The sequence below is a fragment of the Lottia gigantea genome (assembly GCF_000327385.1).
Source record: "Lottia gigantea unplaced genomic scaffold LOTGIsca_2, whole genome shotgun sequence".
Classification (NCBI taxonomy): domain Eukaryota; kingdom Metazoa; phylum Mollusca; class Gastropoda; family Lottiidae; genus Lottia; species Lottia gigantea.
Genome location: NW_008708400.1, coordinates 1,403,081 through 1,422,465, shown reverse-complemented (window position 1 = coordinate 1,422,465; position 19,385 = coordinate 1,403,081). Strand labels below are relative to the sequence as shown.

Genomic DNA, 19,385 nt, shown 5'->3' with positions numbered 1-19,385 from the left:
TAAAATTCAAGATGAATTAGATGGCATGAAGAGGAATAAACATGTTTCAGATTAATAATGCCAGCTCTCATCCACCATTCAGACCTAGGTTGCACCCACAGTTGACGGGACTGAAATTCCTTGTTTATAAATAAAAAATATGAAAATAAAAACAAAAACATTTTCTGTTTCCTCTTCCGATATATACTCATTCTTTTCCTAGACAATTCGTGTACTTTATTAATCCCGTCAAATATCATTATAACGTCCCCGCCAACAGGAGCCATTTTGACACCCCACGTGATAAACTTATCCGGATAACTTCTTGTTTGGTTTCGCACTGCCACTTATCTGGATCGTATCCAGACGAAATCCACCTCTTGAGGTAGATTTTTCTATCTGGATAACTTCTGGTTATAACCGAATAAGTTTTTTTGCCAGTGCGAAAGCAACCGGAAGTTATTCGGATAGAACTCGATAGAACCGAATTACTTTTGCAGTGCGAAAGGGGTATTAGTATAATTATTCAACAAAAAAGGGGTAACTATTACCTTTTGAAGATTTCTGTAAATTTTGTCTCTCGTCATCATCAACATTAACAAAACAATTACACATAGCTGAAAAAAATTTAAGAACGTGATATAAACTCTTCTTTATTATGATGCCTTGGTATGTTCACAGAGTGTTCACAGACTGTATCATACTGTATCATACTGTACGATGTAATTACAGTTGATTACCTGGAGCTTGTGTTGCTGCTGGGGTGTATCAGCTTCGTGCAAACTATAATTTTGACTATGGCGTGTCCCAATGAACAATAATATATATATTTGTGCATCATGTAAAATTTTGTTTGACACCAAAAACTTTTCACCACGACATTTAGTTCTAACGCTTTGTTGATTTTAGACTATAATATCAAAATGTAATGTATAAATCGGAGTAAACTTGCCCCTTTAAGAAAAAAATATACTGTTATGTTTACAATGTAGAGAACGTTCTTTTCTGGTGATGTCATAGTGAGTTCAATGGCCCGTGAGTGCCACTTTCAGTCGTCAAACTAAAGTTATAAGCCGTTGTCCTGATGCCTTAAGATGATCCTCTCCCAGAATTGCATGGAATGTTTTGATACAGCCAAAAGAGCTGTCATTTTTTTGCTTTTTTGCCTTTTTGCAACCCTTGCCGAATACCTATTAGAAATGTACCTTGAGACTATCAATATGCAATCGACGAACATTGCACTTATTAAATTTCATGCCACTTTTTAACAAAAAAACAGGGTGTTGAAAGTATATCATGCCAGAAAAAAAATGGCTATAAATTAAACTAACGATGATAATTTTGTCTACTCCTGTTGTTTTGGGAACATATTTTTTTGTGTTGATGTTACCTGGGTATTGTATATCACGATGTTTAATGGTGTTGATGACATCAATGAAACAGCTGGTTTTTTGGAAATTTTTTTTAAGTACAATATTTCTACATGAAAGTATAATGTAAAGGAAATTTAGATCAGAGATAAAACTAATTTGTGAAGTGTGTATTTTAAACGTACCTGCCATCACCTGTTCAACTAGCAGTACAATCCAGGTGGTCCGTTGTCATTTTTTTATAATGAAATTTGCCACATGTACTGAATTCCCTAACTGTATTACCGCTTGTTCTAAAAACAAATTGATGATTTAGCATCATATATATATACTTGGAAGATGCAATCATGGTGGTCCGTTGTCAATTTCTTTTCTTTTACTTATAATGAAGTGCCATATTCATTGGCTATGGAATCCTATACGCCGTTGTTCGGTATTGGTTAATTTTGCAGAATATATCACCATTTCTTGGATATATAGTTTAAGCGAGGTTAGTCAGGATTTTTCTTCAATGAACCAATTCAAGATCATACTAAATGGATTATTACAGCTTTGTATTGGTTGAGCATTCCCAATTTCCCACATAACAATATTTGTTGATAGCTACAACAACTGGTCTTTGTAAATTTTCGGCATATATTTAGTAGTCGAGTAAAAAGTATTCATTTATTGCAGTAATGTAAAGATAAACACATAAACATATTGAATTATTATGGTATTTACAGTCAAACAAATATAAATCTGAAGTGAAATGACTTTTTCGGATGTGAATCGTGGTGAAAATGTAATAGCATAACAGGCAAGATTTGATTTGACATCAACAACATTTGGCTAACTAAATAGTATTATTTTGGCACTGTGCTTGGTAGAGTTACTGGCAATGGAGATCTACCTTAGTTTCGCATCATAGCTGTAACGGTAACGTCTTCGGGTGGCATACTAACTGAACATTGTTTTAAAGAATATAGTTGTCTAAATATTACATGTATGTCCCTTTAGTAGGCACCAACTCGTGCCAAAACTGAATATATGATGTCATTTGTAATATTTTGCGCGAAAATGTTGATAAGGACTTGGAAGTGACGACAGCATAAACTTATGTAGTGCGATTTTGTTGAATAGTAAGAGAGATGTGGGATTTTAAATCTGGAAAATATATGGGATTCTTTAAGTAAGCTTAATCAGCTTGTAAAGCAAATATTACAATAACAAAATGTATTTACTGTTAAAAGAGTGGTCAATAAATCGATAATGATAATATTAACAGAACATGAAAGATGTGTTACTAAACATTTCACGCTATAAGATCTTCGGACAAATGACCTATCCAATTTCAGTAGGGACGCAAGCTGAAAAAGGTTAATTAACTAACTATTATGTTAAGGAAAACATATGGAATTGACCAGAACTTAATCAAAAATTATGCAATGGTTCTTATCTGTCAAAATTTGCTAATGCAACTCAAACACATCCGTTGAAATGCCGTGAGTTATTTAAGGTATTTTATAAATCAAATTCTATCCTAGAATGTTATCCATTCAGCTACCATGTGCATTATTGAGCTAATCAAGACGCCTGGATACTATAATTTTACTTAAAGACGCAGCAACACATTCACCCTCTAGATGAATAAAAACACCGTATGTTTCATCTTCTGAAAGATTCTTTGATTTATATGGGTGTAAATGAGATATAAGATTCACAATCATAATATATTACCACCCTATATCAAAACATTTCTTATAAATGAGGCATCCAGCTATCTGCCATTGCGCTTGTAGAAAACAACCAGAAATTGTTCCGTTTTACCAGCTGAAAGTTTCAGAAAAAACTTGAAAAGTGAATAATGTTCACAAATTAAAATCGATCTATTTGTTTCACGATAAGTTACTAAGGCAACACAATTGAGGTATATGATACAAAATTTTCACAGCTTTCAAGGTAATAATCTGGGAAAGAATAATGTCAATGGTCAACGAACATGGTGGGAAGACAGGATCTTCTTGAACCTTATTTGTTAAACTAGTTTTTAAAAAAGTCATTTGTTTGGTTCTTTCTTCGTGGTTTAAGATACATCACTGCTGATTGCAAGTGAAGAAACGTAGTTGAAATCTAAACGGCAATAGGATAATCTACGATTTAAAATAACATTGTTTCGTAAACACAACAGCTAATTATCATGTATATTTGCAGATAGAGATATATCACAACCTTGTTTTACCACCCTGACGTTCAAAATTGCTAACGAATCAAGTCTGAATAAAATATAACAAACGAAGAGGAACTAACCCAAAATCACCCACCTTGGCAACTACATGAACATTAATTTAAAATAAATAACATTAAAAAGAAAGTTTAGATTACATCTTGACATACTATTAAGATAAATTGATCGTGATGCTGAGAATCTGAAAGTAACAGTATACGTAATCTTACTGAAGCTTACAAAAACACCAATAAATTCTTTACTTATCTTGGCATGATTTTGGCATAGTTTGTGACAATCACATTACATAATTTAAGTTGAATATTTTTTGCCAAACCAATGAAGATTAAGAATCGAGAACGATAAAGTAGATAGTATTTCATAGCGAAATGTGCGCATTACAGTCAGGTAAAATTTGAAAAAAGAACAGTTGCAATGCAGATTCAGAAATAATAAACCATATTCTGGAAATATTTGGGTAACGCCAAACTTATTTTCGATGTCGAAGTCGTATCAAATAAATCCGCATCAGATTAAAAGTTTTGACATTTTCTTTTCCACTCTTTACGTTTGTGGTTTTATGGCTTTCATTATCTTCACGAATTACAGAATTCCAATCTACTGTTCTTTATCATCAAACTTTATGTTGTGGAAAACATTTTATCTGATCAGAAAGAACTTTTTTCAGTCGGTTATATAGAATTTAGTTGAAATCTTGTGCTCATGTGAATAGAACTACTACATTGCTATCTCGTATTTAAGTCAGAAGACAAAACAAAACATCATGGTGCATGATATTAGTCATTTTTAACGCAGAATCGTTGGCATATTTTCTACACATGCGCACATACCATACATACCTGTATTTCCGGTAGTAAACATTACTTAAATGTCATGGGAAATGGGTTTATACAGAACTATAGAGCGATTTAATCCAGATGGAATGACTACGAAAGATATGAATTCAGTATTAACATGTTGAAACCGAGGAGAAACACATTCTAAGCCATACAAACATCATCAAAAAACTATAAATATGATGTATGTATGTATGATTGTTCAAACCTTCAAGACTTTTTATGGATTAACCTTTGATCTTTAAACGACTCGTTCTGTTGGCATACTGAAATTATCGAGAAAGAAGAAAGTCACTAAAAACTATTTATAATGAGATCGAAAAACACTTAAACCATTAGATCACCAGAAAAAAACAATCCAATCCACAATCTATAGTTTAGGTCCAGAAACCATCCATCCATCCATCATAGATCCACTAACCTAGTGCTTCTCAAATAGGGAGGAATTTCTCCCTGAAGACCACGGGAAGAACTACTGCAAAGGGGGAAATGGGAAGGAATCGTCAGACCAGGGAGGAAATAAGAGGCAAGGTAATCTATGACTGTAAGTGGAGAATGATTTTATATCCATACATGGTTAATAGTTGAATACAGTGAAATCTGAATCAAAATGACTGATTTATTTTTAGGAAGAATAGATTTGGATGGACTCTTTCGGGGAGGAATGATATCACTGAGGTTAAGAAGCACGGCACTAAACATCGTTTAAGATGGAAACATTTCTAACATAATCATAGAGAAAAACGAACATTAGTAAGCTTATTAAGTTTCTTTGTTGATTAAGAAAAAAAGAGAATCAAAGTCAAATTTCGGATGTTTCTGATGCCTTGCGAGGAAGTTTTCTTTAGGAGGTATAAAAAACATCATTACATTACAACATACCCACGGACGGAATGCATGACGTCGACATTGTGCTACTAACGACATGACGTTTTACTATGCCAGTCCTCCCGACAAATGTTATGAAATTAACCTTCATAGTAAGGAAATAGTAGAATAGTAGACATGGAGCCTAGAGCGGTCAGCCTCGTCAGTATGATGATATATTTGAAAATAAAAGTTATGTCCATGGAAAATACATTATAAAGATTGGTTTCTGTTTTAGCAAGATTGATCCCTATGGTCTCCTGCTCATAGGCATAGTAGGCATAAAAGGGTGGGTTTTAAAAGCCAACCACCTACCGCTGCCAACCGGCATACCGGAGTGAAAAAAAGGCGCTAAAATGAGCATTGTTAAATTTAAGGATCGTAGATACTACAAAACGAAACTATTCAATTTGACGGAATTTTTGTTGGCGTCAATATTATGGAATCAAAAATATTTTAAAAATGAAACGAAACAAATTAATATTTCTTTTCTTGCTTTGAGATATTTTCCTTCACATTTTCTGATTCAATTCGTGTTTAAAATAGCAATAATCTCTTTTAAAAATATTAAATGGGCACACAATAAAACGTACAAAAACCTCTAGATTATTTTTTGATAATCACTACGACTGAACAAGGTCGTTTGTTTCAGAGTTACTCCCCTTAACTTTTTACTGTCGTCGGGAACATGGAGCATCAGGGCCAAGGAATCTTTCTTCCACCTTTTTTTCAAAATTAATCCTTGACTTAGACTATAATAATTCTGCGAATGCTCCTCCTGTTAATCCAACAGAATCAACGATATATTATGTAGTGGATAAAAATATTCACCAAGACTGGAAGCACACTTCCAGTACTTGGAAAAATCAGGTGTCCAAATATAGAACCTTTATAGAGAGAGATGGGGGGACGAGACCACATACATGGTGATGACGGTTGGTTGATCGAAAAAGTTGCGGCGAAAGATGTGACTAATCTTTGTGAAAATATTGGTGATTGTCATGTCATGAGGCAAACTTATTATAAGCATGGCAATCCGAAGTATTCTGATGTCAGGAAGATGATAACTGAAATGCAAACCTTTAAGGCTAAAGATAGAAAATTTGGTAGCCTCAAAAGAATACGTTTTTCATGTGTTCTCATGTCATACTATGTATAATAGTGATGAAATTGACGAAAACCCTGTAGCGTTCACCTGTCGGATGTGAAACGTCTAGCCTACATGACCCCATGATTATGAGGAAGTTTTTTCGCCTACGAGAACGCACATGACCTAGTTGTGTCATTGTTAGTACCAGTATTTATAGACCCAGTGCTGGTGGTAAAAAATGTGCATCTCGGCTCAGTTTGATACTTTTTAAGATTTATTGGATTATACTTATTGAGAGATTCTGTTGTAAAATTAATAAACCAGGTAAGTCCATTGAAGCATATTATAAAACAAACCTATCTCAAAGCAAGAAAAGAAGTATTAATTTGTTTCGTTTCATTTTTAAAATAATTTTGATTCCATAATATTGACGTCAACAAAAATTCCGTCAAATTAAATAGTTTCGTTTTGTAGTATGAAAATCTACGATCCTTAAATTTAACAATGCTAATTTTAGCGCCTTTTTTTCATTTCGGTATGCCCGTTGGCAGCGGTAGGCAGTTAGCTTTTAAAACCCACCCGGCATAAAACTTTTTGTCATTTCTTTTTTATATACTGTAAGCGCTGATTGCCAGTTTACCTTGTGACCTTAGAAGATCACCATGTTTCTATTCATGATGAATTAGACGTGAACATCTGTTAAGAATGTTAGAACAAAAAATAACTATTACTAATGTAGTTATAATGTTATGAGGTTAAACGAATCATATGAGATATTTCTTTAATAAATAAACTCCGCTGAGATATCATCGTTCAGGCGAAAGTACATTAAGATTTCTTAGTTATTGAGAATCAGTTAGGCTTCAATAAACAGGAAATTGACATCCTTGGTTCCTTTACCAGAAAACTTTACGAGGAATTTTTAGTTTGTACATGGGTAGGGGGCTTTCAGAGATACTAGAGCAGCATTCCATGAACTTTCTTTCTTATGTATTTCTAAAAGGCAAATTCCCGTGGATTTGTTATAATTTCGTCAAAATACTAAAATATTTTTATCATCTACGTAATTTACACCCTGCCCCACCTTTCGTGCGAATATTCTTCTACCAAATTATAACCGATGCCATTGGTACTTTATGTGAACTACCTAGACACATTGACGATCTTCATTTTCTATTATTTGTAGACGAATAAAACATCCGATTTTATTCTAAAAAATGGTGCATTTGAGCTTCATCAACTTACTGAGAAAAGATTTCGACTATTAATTTTATTTGGTGTTAATTCCACATATTATAATTCCAATTAATTTGTTTTTCACCACAATTATACACATTTTTTAGAGTTTACAATAAAACGCTTAATATTACAATAGAATATTTCATTACCACTACTGTAAGAATATGAAACAAAAGTTTATATGTTCTTTATTTGATTAATAATATACCAGTCCACATAAAGTATGATTAAATCGGTCTGGTAAATTCGCACTCAAATTGGAAAAGTTACCTTCTGCCTAAAATATCAGTTTAAAGACACAGAATCACATTTATAAAAAAATGTTTGCGTTTTCGAATGGAATGTAATGGTATTAAAATTCAGATAATAATCATCAAGCTATAAAAACCGACACATAGATCCAAAATGTTGTAACCACAAACCAGGTACAAGCCTATAGGATCTAAGATGATTGTCTACATGTAACAGTATAAATATGATACATTGATAGTATTTGGTGGAATAACACATGAGGACGGTCTTTAAAACATTCTCAGCACTCACTATCGTATTGTGAAACTACATTATGTTTTGTGAAACTACATTATGTTTTGTGAAACTACATTATGTTTTTGTGAAACTACATTATGTTTTGTGAAACTACATTATGCTTTGTGAAACTACATTATGTTTGGTGGAAATGAAATGGATTATTGTGTTCATGTTTCAAAAAATAATCTTTCATTGAGTAAAATGATATTATACGCGACATATTATATTGGTGAATTTTGAATTTTATCTAGTCCGAAACATCTGACTCTATTCCAGCCTCTTATCCTGGAAAAATGTTTCCTCACTACACACTACAAGGCGTTACCGTCTACATAAGATCAAACAAGTGCAGAAAAGAGGACATAAAACTCCATTCATTTCATTTCAATTTTTGCAAAAGATCAGGAACGTATGCTGAAATTGTTTCATGAAGTCACATTATTTGAGGTTATTTAATAACGGCACAGATCAAAGGTCGCACCCTCGTCATTTCATATTTCAATGACGAATTGTATATTTACCTGTTTTTCCGACACCTGCGGCACCAACCACAACAATTTTATATTCTTCCTCATAACTAGAGCATTCACTGTCCGATCTTAGCCTCGCTCTACCAGTATTTCGTCCACCTCCACACCACATCGGAATTTTTCGCACCGAGTGACTCGAAACCGGACACTACGACGAATCACCTTGCGTTCATTTACCTTTCAGTTCGACCACAGTCATATTATATAGAGATATAACGTCACACTCGGAAGTTATGCACCCACATTACACATCGAAATCGGTCGTCGTTTAAATAATATGAATCATAAAAGGTGATATGAATTAATTAAGATTCATCACTCAACAAAAGAAAACTCAAAATGAATAATCTATGCCGCCTACAAGGACTGTTTATGCGGTAGACCCACCATCTATCCAGTGTGCTTCTTGGGTCTGAACCACCTTTTGAAAACAGATACCGATTTCAAAAGCTCATAACCTCACATGAAATTTATGCAATACTGATTGGTCCAATTATATTACATCGAACCGTCAGCACTGAAACTTTAAAGAATCCACTGTACCGTTATTACGAAGAATCTCTTATGGAAATCCATATACAACTGAAAAAGTTATTGGAATCCAATGTGAAAATCCACCATATATAATGAAGTAACATGTATCCCTTTTGAGAAGATAATCTACAGATCCGTCAGCCGTAAGTCATATGTATCCCTAATGAAAATCCACCGTAATGAAAATCCACCGTATCGATCTTCTGATTTTAAGTAATCCTCTTGAAGGTGTCTTGAATATAAAAATCAAGTCGAGGAACAATAAATTATCATGAATATTATGTAAATCCACGCAACAACCTAGCTAGTATAACAATTGTATAAGATAATATAGAATAAGTGTAGATGACTCAACATGTGTAAAGAACACTTGTCTTACATTTATACCACACTAATCTTTTTATATCCTCCAATTCGTGAAATCTGGTCCACTGTTAATATAACTGTAGCTTATTCGTTTGAATGTGAAGAGATAAAGAGGATTGTTTTACCGTTTATTTTCATCGTATTACCAGATACATTCAATCGAAATAAGACGGGCATTGGGCTAAGTTGGCAAGATAGCTTGGAAAGTTTCTAACATGTCACAATTTGTGGTCACACTCCATGAGGTCTTATAACTATCTTCCAATATTATGCATAAATACTATCCATTTAGATATAAAAAAACAAAATGTTAATGCGTATAATGTAACGACAAGTGGGACTTAAAGTAAACTGGTCCCCCATTCCATTTAAGGTGGGAATAGACTAGGCACGGTGCTGCCCAGAGCATTGTGTGGTGCGGGTTATCGATGCAGTAGAAAATAGAACAAGTGAACATACGTGGTACGGGTCCGGACAGGGTGCGGAGATGATTCGCTTCTACTATTTCCTACTGTATCGATAATCCCGCATCGTACATCATACCGGACACCGTACATCGTGTGTTCACATCTTCTATTTTCGTTTGTATCGATTATTCCGCATCGAACACCGTATCTCGTCTATTCGCGACTTAAAGTTTCGCATCGTAGCGATTAGCCAACCCAACAGGGTACAAGTTTACGTTAGAGTCTTTATTTCGATCGAAATATGGTCAATGGGAATTTTTCTAGATTCGTACTACCTGTCAATGGTAAAGTAGTAGATAAATATTCTTAACCCCCTTTTAAACTAATCACGGGGACATTAAGATGTTTGTAACATTACTGCAAGACTACAGATATGGTTTCATTATTGTCATGTGAAAATTGCTCACAAGTCTTATGACCTACCATTAGGGAAATGAATGAGTTCCTACTATGATGCACCTGATTTAGCTAATGAGGGAAAACTTTGACAGACAGTGGCAGTAGCCAACTCTTTTTCGACTGTCGATGGAATTTTAGAAAACACAGCCTTATTTATTGCCCCATTCCAATTTTTACATCAGTGACAGAGGGAAACCGGGTTAACAAAACCGAAGGTATTATCTCGTTCTATGCCGGACCTTGATGCAATCAAAAGTCTGACCCACTGAGCCACCGTGGCTCTCCTTTAAACTAAAGGCAATATTATTTTATTTTAATGCTTACAGTTGAAAGGGAAATAACCATTGTGTCGTTCTTCGCATTAAAATAATACAACAAACCACATTCAGTTTGTTTTCCGAAGCTCAAATGTGTCAGAATTTGCAATAAAAATAATAAGTTTTACTAATTAAGATAAAGATAATTAATCTCTTGAAAGCCTACGAAAGTATCAGGAAAAGTTCTTGTCACATAAAGTATGATAACCAAACCAGAAAAGGCAGGAACAAGAAGTGAGATAACTTCAGATCTATCTTTAAATTGAAACCTTACACCTCTGATAGTTTCCTAGTATAACTGTAAAACGCAATACCTTGGCCATTTTGAAGGTCTTTCATCTGGTTCTCGATCAAACTTCTTATCAAATGATTATCTGAAGCCATTTATTTCTGAGAAATCTGAAATAATGAGGAAAGATGACTTATTCAATGTTATCGAACTTTCACAACTTGACAAATTCTAACACTAGCCCACTGATACAGGCAGTACTTGGTGTAGGGGTGTTTGTAGAACAAAGTCTTGTCTATTAACTGGTAATTGACCAAACCAATGATATTTCTCACCGCCTGAATAATGTGGAAGGATGACTTTCACAAGCTGTCTAAATGTAACCGACTGATGCAGTACTTCCTCGAAGATAGCGTGTTAAAAGAGATAAGAGTTGACAGTCTGAATTAATTTTTCTGCTGAATTGTTCTTCATTAAAATTTAGCAATGTCTTTACTATGACATTAAATGTATAGTTAAATCAATAATTGTCTTTATGTCGTGTATGAGGAAATGCGGAAGTTAACTTCTTAATTTTAACCTATGGATTATTTAAAAATCTTTTTATCGGCGTGAAAAAAGTGAAATCCCTCAGAAATTTGATTCATGAAAGAAAAGTCCAATCTTTTAAATGGAAAAAAATTGGAACAATAAACAACATTGGAACTGCAGTGGGAACATTGGATCCTATTCTTTAAATAATCTTGTGATGAAATATGTTTTTTTTTCTTCTTGAAATATGTCACACTTAAGACAGATGAAAATTACTATTCGTGAGAGAAATTATATGATTTGTGAAATTTAGATGATTGTTCTATTTCTAACATTATAAAATCTTAGAAAATGGAGAGGGATTGCCACCATATGTCCTGATAAATTAAGTCGACCGTAGTTCTGTGTGTAATATAAGATAAGATAATATATGAACGGAGAGCCCTTTAATTAGAAATTCTTTGGATCAAAAGGACACATTTTTCGCCATGTTAAAGTTGGTTACTGTACTTTCATTTGTGGGTAAGCATATTCTTAAAAAATTCCAATCCTGTGGATTTCAAATCTATATATCCCTATTTTAGCATCGTCAGAACTTTTATAAACCCGACGTCAAATCCTCTTTAAAACTTAAAAATATTCTGAATATGGTCCAATATTTGAAAATAAATCATTGCATCAACAAGAAATTTTGTTACAGCTAAACTTTAACAACTCATTTAATGTGAATTGGAAGAGACCCTAATGTCGGGTTTTAATTGTAAAAAGTGTTACAGTTGAATTGATCTCTATCTGGTACAACAGATGTTTAAATGATTATATCCATTTAAATTTGTTATCTAGCATTGGTGTATACAGCATTACCACCACCACATAGTAACCATCCACACCATCATCATGGTACCTCAATCTGTGCTTTTATAACTAATGCCGACTGTTCTATCTTTGCCACTCATCAAGTATGTGCTACTGATGGTAAAACCTACAACAACCAGTGAGTACAGACATTTCATTCAGATAATATCGTTCTTTACCCCTTTTAGGATCCTTGCATTTTCCCCTTCATCCTAATTAACCTCCCAAAGTTTTCAAAATGACCCCAGGTTAGATTAATACATCAGTATCTTGATATAGTGACCATTACTTAGGGTTTTCGGAGTAATTTCATCAGAAAATGAGAATCAAATGTACTCTAAATATATTATTACATTCTGTTTATAACTTTTATCACGAACACTGAGATACACGTGGAATTGAAATTTTCGAGATCAGAATTGTAGTCAAGAAGTACATGTATACAGCATATCCGAACTAGTACAATGAGCAGACGATAAATGGCGAGCAGCAATTAATAATCATTTATTTTGAAACTCATGGTGGATGGTGGATGGTGGACGATTTATCGGCTTATAATAATGTCCAAACAGGTCGGCCCCGGCGAGGCAGCATGAGATGATCATACACAAATTATATTTAAGTCGAGAGTCTTCGCAAAATATTGCTAACTATTTTTAGTACGTGAGATTTCTCTGCTCATACAACTTAGGTCCTAAGATTGAGGAGATAACCCTCATTTTGAATCAACTGTCCTTGTGAAAATATTATATCTGAAACACGTGTAGGAAACATGAGATCATCTGATGTCAGTTAATGACTTTAATCTGGCAACCATGTAGGACTATGACACTAATTGTTATAGAGATCTTGAACTCCTCATATCTATTTTGTTACAGATGTGAGTTTTCTAAAGCTCATTGTTCCAACATAGATTTACATGCATCTCATAATGGTACTTGTGACCCAACTGAACAAAAGCCAGACCCTAATGTACATGGTAATGAATTAGTCTACAGTTTCTTCTGTGCCAACCTACAGCATTCACATTGTGGTAATGATATGGAGATAGTTTGTGGTACAGACATGAACACGTATGATAACTTGTAAGTCTACATGCTTCTAATCATCGACTTCATTCTCTAAAACGTAACAAAGATCCAGATTTAAAAAAGACGATCATCCAATTGGAAAATTAAACTATATCTAGAAGTTAGTATGATTGATCAAACAGTTTTTGAGAATAAGCAACCATATACTTCTTGTTTTCAGCAGTGATGGCGTAAAATGATTTTGTTCTGAAACGTCATTCTTCTGAAAATAGCTAAATTATGTGATTTACATCGCATAACTATATCTTGGGACAAGATAAACTTGAAATATAAGTACGACGTGATTTAGAAGTCTGTCAGAATAGTAGTTAAAAGACATTCCAGTACTATTGCACTGTTTTTCTCCAGTGACAATTTTGTACGAGATGTTTGCGAAGGAGTATTTATGTGAGAGAAAACTGATCTATTCCCTGAAGTAATCATTCCCATAGCAAAAACAGGTAATGGCAATAAAGATTGTATCTTAATCTAAAGAGGTCACTAAAGATAGTCACTTTCAGACACAAATTCAATAGACCCACAAGTAATTGTGTATGTCTTGTATAATTTCAGATGTATGTTTGAAAAAGCTAGATGCAGCAATTCAGATCTGTTGATATATACCTACCAAGCTTGTCCTAGTAAATAATAAACAGTTTATATCTGAAATTATAGTTTTAAATATATCATGTCATAACGGGCCAAACCAAGCATTTTTATCATACAAAAGCAGTAATGATTGCGTTTCGGAAATCGCAACACACAAACAGACGCTGATTCGGCTTTCGCCACTGCCTCCAAACTTTAAAATGTCTTATCATTATACATAGAAAAAATGGCCTGATCAACCCCCTTGACAAATTTGTTGGGCCCGTCTCGACCTTGTCACCTTATGATTACTAGAAATGCCACCAACTTCACAATGTTAAGCTATTGCGAACTATGTCTTATACTTTGACTTCAATAACCACTATTCTTGTTTCACGGAAGTTTGTTAACGCAGCGATTTTAATGGATTGTACAATAAAAATAAGCCATACAGTCTTTCTGTCAGTGGCTCTAAATGACCGTATCCCCTGGCGTACAATCCAATCAAATTGCTGCAATCCGTGATACAAGAAAGGTGGCTGTTATTGTCAAGGTATAAGACGAAGTTGACATTGAGAAGATGCACCAAACAGGCTCACGTTTCACATTTCTATCATATTTCAAAAGTTTGGCGATACCCCAATATCTTCAAACCGGGTTTCTTCTGTCTTTGGAACAGCTCGGTAGGACCAAAAACAAAAACAAGGACCAGAAGAGCTTGTTTTTACGGAGCCCCTAAGGCGCAATTGTAAACATATTTATTTATTATTTTCGTTTAAACGAAATAATAAATAAATATGTTTACAATTGCGCCTTAGGGGCTCTGTATGTTTTTAAATGAGGCATTTGATATTTTGGAAACACCTTCGCTTCCACACCATATAGCGATTTAGGTGGTGTGTATAAAATACGATTGCATAGTGGGATATGAATTCATTGAATTTGTGAGTTATACTCTCTTTCACGAACTAAAAGAAGAAATAACTAGAGGATGACCCGGAATATTTTTTTCAATTTGAGAGGCCGTGATAACAGATCATTAAAAAGTATTGCAATCAAGGGTTTGAAAGTTTATGATAAATTTTGTTCAGGGGTTAGAAGGTTATTGATGAATTTTATTCAGGGGACAAAAGATTTCTAGAAACTTAAATAAAGGAGACCTTCGCGACCCAGTGGTGAGCTGAAATCAGTGAGGGTTAGCACTTCTCTGCTCCTGTATTGTTTGGGGGTGACCTGAAATCAATAGTAAAGACCTATCTTCACTTGTCGTGTATGCTAATTGTGACTGCAGACATCCCAGGGTTTACTTCTTCTTGTTGTCATGTCAGCAACATAACAGAAACAACTGTCATCGGATGCAGAATTGAAAATTTGTTCATTCAAACTTTTTAAGATAACCTTATGTATTTTATTAATTTGAAGTGGTTAATTTTATGAAAAGAAGAACCCCCTCTTGCCCATTGGCTTTCTCGATCTTTATGTGGTGTTTTGGTGACCAAATGCCCATTTTTGAATAGTTTGAATTCTGAATGTCCAAATTTCCATTTGAAAGCTGATACATTGGTGTTTTATTCTGTAAACTAAAAATTGTTTTTAATTCTTTCGGGTAATGAGGTTCGATAAGAAGTGATGTCTTGGCGTAATGAAATTATGATCAAATATTCATTCGAAGAAAGAATAGTAACTGAATAGAATTCTATTAAATATCAATTTCATTTTGAAACTTTTTTTAAAGACCAAATTCTGGTCTCCAAGGAAAATTGTGGATCTCAACCCTATTAACTCTTTAGCATTCGGATTCTAGGTTTTATTATAATGTATTGATATACCTTTATCATCAATTGATGAAGGTCTGTACTACTACTCTACTGACAAATGTTCTGTTATCAATTCTCTAATGTATCATGTAGCTGTGTTTTTTTCTTACAATAGATTTGATTGTCTTAATTACTCTGACAACACTGATCTGAGATTTTGTATTTTGCACTGTTTTTCTCAATTTTAAATTTGAATTTTAAATTTTAAATTTTTACAGGTTCATAGAAATACACTTTTTGAAAATTTTACAATACACTTCCCTACCTTAACCTATATACTGGATTAACCTCAATTTTCATACTTTATTTTACAGTTATACAACATGAACAATTCATCTACAAGTCACGATCATTTGGATCTGAGGTAGGTCAAAATTCATATTTTGCTCAAATGTCTTTGCCATGATTCCTATACATGGTAATTATGAATTATATGTTTTTTGAAATAGCCAATTTATGAAATTAATTTCAGAATGGTATGTTAAAAATAAAACAAAAGAATGATAATGTTATAATATATGACCTAAATGGTATGTTTAGAATAAAACTAAAGAATGATAATGTTATAATATATGATCAGAATGGTATGTTAAGAATAAAACTAAAGAATGATAATGTTATAATATATGATCAGAATGGTATGTTAAGAATAAAACAAAAGAAGAATAATGTAATAATATATGACCAGAACGGTATGTTAAGAATAAAACTAAAGAATGATAATGTTATAATATATGACCAGAATGGTATGTTAAGAAAAAAACTAAAGAAAGATAATGTTATAATATATGACCAGAACGGTATGTTAAGAATAAAACTAAAGAAAGATAATATTATAATATATGACCAGAATGGTATGTTAAGAAAAAAACTAAAGAAAGATAATATTATAATATATGACCAGAACGGTATGTTAAGAATAAAACTAAAGAATGATAATGTTATAATATATGACCAGAATGGTATGTTAAGAATAAAACTAAAGAATGATAATGTTATAATATATGACCTAAATGGTATGTTAAGAATAAAACTAAAGAATGATAATGTTATAATATATGACCTAAATGGTATGTTAAGAATAAGACAAAAGAATGATAATGTTATAATATATGACCAGAATGGTATGTTAAGAATAAAACAAAAGAATGATAATGTTATAATATATGACCTAAATGGTATGTTAAGAAAAAAACTAAAGAAAGATAATATAATATATGACCAGAACGGTATGTTAAGAATAAAACTAAAGAAAGATAATGTTATAATATATGACCAGAACGGTATGTTAAGAATAAAACTAAAGAATGATAATATTATAATATATGACCAGAATGGTATGTTAAGAAAAAAACTAAAGAAAGATAATATTATAATATATGACCAGAACGGTATGTTAAGAATAAAACTAAAGAAAGATAATATTATAATATATGACCAGAATGGTATGTTAAGAAAAAAACTAAAGAAAGATAATATTATAATATATGACCAGAACGGTATGTTAAGAATAAAACTAAAGAAAGATAATATTATAATATATGACCAGAATGGTATGTTAAGAAAAAAACTAAAGAAAGATAATATTATAATATATGACCAGAACGGTATGTTAAGAATAAAACTAAAGAATGATAATGTTATAATATATGACCAGAATGGTATGTTAAGAATAAAACTAAAGAATGATAATCTTATAATATATGACCAGAATGGTATGTTAAGAATAAAACTAAAGAATGATAATGTTATAATATATGACCTAAATGTTATGTTAAGAATAAAACTAAAGCATGATAATGTTATAATATATGACCAGAACGGTATGTTAAGAATAAAACTAAAGAATGATAATGTTATAATATATGACCAGAATGGTTTGTTAAGAGTAAAACTAAAGAAAGATAATGTTATAATATATGACCAGAACGGTATGTTAAGAATAAAACTAAAGAATGATAATGTTATAATATATGACCAGAATGGTATGTTAAGAATATGTATCAGTAGGTGGTGTGATGTGTCGCAAAGATTAGAATTTTACAAAATCAAACGTCAATCTGTATATTCTACCTTCCTTCAGAGGGGATCAAATCTAGACTAGTGCCAGATATTTTTCTAAATTATTTTCAGTTTTCATGTGCTCAACTGATAAAGGAGGTACTGAGTTTATTGGGTGGCATACCAAACTCTACCGGTGGGACTAGCTGTATCTAGTGATAGCATTGTGTAACAACCATTTGAATGTATTTCTTTGTGTTTAATTTGTTTCTACAAGTAGAGATGTCTGCTGACATATATTTTGATTATTCTTTTATGTACATTTAATAAAAAAAAAGTACCGGAAAGAGACCATTGACTTCTATTTTAATTATGTTTTATTGACATGGAATATGAACAGGATTAGAGAAGACTATTTTCTGCCTTTTTTCTAGAAAATAATAATTGATATCAAATAGTAACAATGTCATAATCTTTCAAGCTTTCATAACAGCTACCAATTGATAACAATGTCAGTTTATGATAATCTTTCAAGCTTTAATAACAGCTACCAATTGATAACAATGTCAGTTTATGATAATCTTTCAAGCTTTAATAACAGCTACCAATTGATAACAATGTCAGTTTATGATAATCTTTCAAGCTTTAATAACAGCTACCAATTGATAACAATGTCAGTTTATGATAATCTTTCCAGCTTTAATAACAGCTACCAATTGATAACAATGGCGATCATTACTTTTAATCTATTCACTAAATCAATGTTTTTAACACTTTATTTCCTGAAACTTCAATCTATTTACCATATTTTTACTCTCAACGATACAGAAAAATATGACGTAAAACTTCATAAATTTGCTTTTTACATTGGACATAATAGAATCACTGTAACGAACTATATTTTCAATAAAACTTTTCCCTTTTCATGAAATACTCTCAATTTCCAATTTTGCTGTTATGAATGATTTTATACTTTATAGAATAAAAATGTTAAGTATCCAAGAAATAATGCCAAATTACCAAGGATGAACACACATGTCTGTCTTGACCGAAAAAATCCGTCTCTATTCCAGCTTCTGATAGCTATTTGGACAGATGGCTGAGGACAGTTATCAAAATATCCACCATAGTCTGAAATAGAGGCGTATGTTTCGGACTAATGTCTGTTTCTAACTACATACATCTCAAATATAGTGTGTGATATTCATTAATAATGAACACTTGTTTTGTTATATATTTGTAGATAGAGACCAGAAGAAAGTAACAGATACTTTGAGCTGAATTTGAAGGTGAACAACAATCAAACATGATAGATCATCCGAGTTGTTGCTTCATATTTAGATGAATATATATGGAACGATACTATACTTTAGAATTAAAAAGTTATGAAATGTGTTGTTTTTAATCAACTAATCAACTGCTGCCATTATTAAGAAATTTCAAATCTCAATAGCTCATTGAAATAATGAGTACATTTACATGCACATATTGTTGTCTGTTAGGCAAATGTTAAAGTTCAGAGGTCAAATATCTCACAAATTC

General features: G+C 32.6%; 1 protein-coding gene across 1 annotated transcript; it reads left to right on the top strand.

Annotated features, from left to right (window-relative positions):
* Positions 1-12,000: 12,000 nt before the first annotated feature.
* LOTGIDRAFT_152677 (hypothetical protein) lies at positions 12,001-17,946 on the top strand (the record flags this gene model as incomplete). Its single annotated transcript, XM_009053200.1, has 6 exons — positions 12,001-12,034; positions 12,356-12,506; positions 13,246-13,452; positions 14,011-14,012; positions 16,157-16,206; positions 16,315-17,946. The coding sequence occupies 6 exons, from the start codon at positions 12,001-12,003 to the stop codon at positions 17,944-17,946; spliced, it is 2,076 nt and encodes a 691-aa protein (XP_009051448.1).
* Between the last annotated feature and the right edge of the window lie 1,439 nt (positions 17,947-19,385).